The 3,632-nt window shown below is 31.0% G+C and overlaps 1 protein-coding gene across 1 annotated transcript; it reads right to left on the bottom strand.

Annotated features, from left to right (window-relative positions):
* Positions 1–656: 656 nt before the first annotated feature.
* Positions 657–2,867, bottom strand: LOC145556530 (putative transcription factor bHLH086). Its single transcript, XM_081618188.1, has 5 exons — positions 2,053–2,867; positions 1,606–1,713; positions 1,456–1,521; positions 1,295–1,360; positions 657–1,188 (listed from the first exon to the last, which is right to left on the bottom strand). The coding sequence occupies exons 1-5, from the start codon at positions 2,704–2,706 to the stop codon at positions 1,069–1,071; spliced, it is 1,014 nt and encodes a 337-aa protein (XP_081474314.1). The 5' UTR covers positions 2,707–2,867; the 3' UTR covers positions 657–1,068.
* Between the last annotated feature and the right edge of the window lie 765 nt (positions 2,868–3,632).

The raw sequence follows: 3,632 nt of genomic DNA, 5'->3' as shown, positions 1-3,632 counted from the left end.
TCTAATTTTATTTCAAAATAAATCAATATTACAAAACAACTATATATATAACAACTACTACGTATTATGTATCTTAGAAAAAACAAAAAAAAATGAGTAATATTATTTGCATGTTTAATTAGGATTAACACCATTTAATTTTTATCTTTTTGGTTTTAAAATGGGTCATTCACTAGATCGAGATGATCATTATATATCTCTTAAATATAAAAGAATTATATGGGAGATAATTTAAATTGATATTTGATTCATATATGAATATGTCTATTGCTAAACATTAAATAAGATAATGGATGGTTTCAAAAAAAATAAATGATAATGGATAGTAAATATTAAGCTAAGCCTCGCTTTTAAAATGTATTACAAATTATTCTTATAAAAGATGTATCATCCGATCCTATATCCAAAATAAAAGTCATCTGGTTAATCAAATAAATTCAAGAAAACCTGTCTGTTTACGTCCCAAAATAAAATGTGTAGAGTTTCCCGTAATGTTATGCATATCAATAGTAAATCTATAGGGCATACAATATGATATAAGGAGCTATAAGAATCATATCTAGGATGCTACGTGCGTCCATATATATTCATGAAAACGCATGAATACATGGAATTGAAGTAAGTGTATACGGAAGAAGACAAAAAGAAGATTTTAATTTAAAATTTATTTTGTTTGGTGCAAGTTCTCGATCTTATTCATAAAATCTCAAACTCAAACAACAGCTTGAAATTTTGGCATTACACTTATGATTTCATCAAGTACAGGAAGAAAAAAGTTATATTAGGAAATACAAACAAATTAATAAACATTAATTAGACAATATATATATATCTTTTGTCTCCTTGATGGAATCTAACCAAGAACTTTCAAGTAGAACTACCTAGGTTTTTGCTACTACTTAACTTGTAATTAATTTGTCTGAGAACTTTGTCCCTATGACTTCTTATTTCTTTACTATTTTTTCAATTCCTTTTGTCTCTTCTTAACTTCATATCCTTGGAAATGTCTTTTTTCCTCTCTCTTTCATCCTACTTTGATCGATCGAGTTCATCTTGGCTTAGCTTAGCTTAGCTTGTTGTTCCTTCTGGTCTTTGGGTTGAAAGGATTGCGTCGATGGCTTCCCTTACTTGTGAGATGTTAGGAGCTTTTCCGCCTGCCACAGGCCAAAATTCATCGGTTGCCAATACCTAATCAAAATTTATGAATTAGGTTAGCCGGTGCAAAAAAATTATGATGTGCTACCGCGATTATTATTTTAAAAAAATAAGATATGGATGAGATTTGATTGATTACCTTTACTTGCAATTGTAGGAACTTGACATAGCCTATAGCCTTTTCTAACATGGTCACCAAATCAACCTAAAGATGTGAATGGATTAGAAATATAGTATTTGACAAAATAAATTTGAAAAAATAATTGATGAAACAATTAGGGTTTATAATCATATATATACCTTGGAGCCATTAGGTACAAGATCTTGGAGAATTTTTAGCCTCTCACTAATCCTTTCTCGTCGATTCTGAATTGATATACACACACACACTTCTAATTAGTGATAAATTACATGAAAAATGATTTAAAGAAGCAATTAAAATTTGCATACCTTAGCAGCTATGCTTTGAGGATCCTTGGAGGTTGAAGATTTGGTTTTTGCAGACTTTTTTGAGGCACTTGTGCACTGCTTCTTGGAGGCTTGCATGGTTTCTTCCTCCTACACATTAAAACCATTCAAATTAAGTAAATTAAATAAAAAAACATAGACCTAGGTATTCTACAATTTTATTTTCAAAAGCTATACTACACTAATTACTATGCAAACATAGATATGCAAATTTAATTCACCAAGGCAAATTAAATGCACTAGGGATTATATTAATTAAGCATGAAACTATGTTCAATTCTCCTGTATCATAATTACTGAAGATATATGTCTATGTATCACTAATTAATACAAGCATGTAACATAATTAACAATGAAAAAAAAGGATGATCATAAATTATGTACTATGAGTATTTTAAAAAATTAATTTGTTGAACATGATGTATTTACCATATGAGGTCTCTTGTTAAAGGATGTTTGTTGTGTTCCAGACTCTTGAGGAGGATCGGTGATGGCCTCGGCGTAGAGCCATTCATTAGCTTCATCTTGATAGCCACCATCACTCGCGGTTTGTAGGCAGTTAACCTCTTCCAAAAGGCGCAAGTTTGAGGTGCAATTCTTCATCAATTTTAGGTGATCATGACTCATACCACTACTACTACTAGCCTCCCACATTGGATGATAGTGGTGATGATCATTACTAAAAGTAGTATTATCCTCTTGTTGGAAGCTAAGTAATGATCCACCACTATGCATCAAGCTTTCATACCCGGCTTTGAAGTTAATCAAGGAGTTAGCTTCTTCATGAGGTTGATAATTCGAAGCTTGAGGGTGTTGAATTACAAAACTACCGCCATTGCTAGAATTAGCACTACTAGTTGAGCTAGATAGGGGTGGTGAAGGGCTCATAACTTGAGTATTATTGTTCATAATTATCTTACTATTACTACTAGGGCTTTCTAGGGCATCGCCTTCTCGTTTTTGATTAAAATTATCGAATCCATAAGGGGAAATATGAGGGAATTGAAGAGATGAACCGGCTTCTAACATATTACTATAAAAGGAACAAGAGGGTGTTTGATGATGATCTTTTGCAAGTGCCATGGCTATAAATAGCAAAGCTAGTTACTTAAAAGGTTTAGAGGGAACAAGATTTTCTACTTGTGAATTTTCTAATTTAGTTGAGTTTTTGAGTTGATTTCTAGATATATAGAGTTTGCCTCAAACCCTAACTATGAACAAGCTAGCTAGGTGAGTTTGGTTTTTGAGGGAAAGACCTATTTGTTGGGAACTCAATTAGGTTTGAAGATACTTATACTAAAGGGATGATGATGTAGGTGTTTTGTAAAAAATAATATTTTATGACATTGATGTGTGGCTTAAAAGGGTTAAATTATCAACAAGTTCATTAAAAAATCATATCAATTTTTTGGTTATGAAAAAAATAAATAAGTTACACAAATTAATTCAATCAGAACGTAAAATCAAATTAAACTAATCATATCTATTCTCGAATACACCTAATGTTCAGTGTCTTACCTAAGGCTATTCTTTTACTCATTTGTCATCCGATATCTCTACTTGTACCCTCAAAACATACTTACGTAATAGACATAATGAATTGCACCCATCAAAATAAGAAAAGAAAAATAAAAAAAAAAAAGGCTAATCTAATTGCACAAATAATCGTATAAATTATGAATGTATACCTTGGGATTGTGAGTTGGCGGATGAAAAAAAGAGTAAAAAAGAGCAGAAACAACGGCGGATCTTTCGCGAAGCCCACGTCTGAAGAGATTCCTCTAAACACATAAATCATGAGTTTAATACTCTCACTTTCATCATTTGCTCTCTTTCCTACCTAGTTTCCCTTATATATTTTTTTTCCATCATTTTAGAATTTAGAACTATCTATTTCACGTGGCTTTCCTAATTTTATATTATTATGGTATAATTTTTTCTTTGTATGTTAGCTAGCTACCTTATATTATATCATTAATATCAATAATAATAAGATTATTATTACTTGA

The sequence above is a fragment of the Chenopodium album genome, chromosome 8 (genome assembly GCF_948465745.1).
Source record: "Chenopodium album chromosome 8, dcCheAlbu1.1, whole genome shotgun sequence".
NCBI classification, from domain to species: Eukaryota; Viridiplantae; Streptophyta; class Magnoliopsida; order Caryophyllales; family Amaranthaceae; genus Chenopodium; species Chenopodium album.
This window is presented reverse-complemented; position numbering and strand designations above follow the sequence as displayed.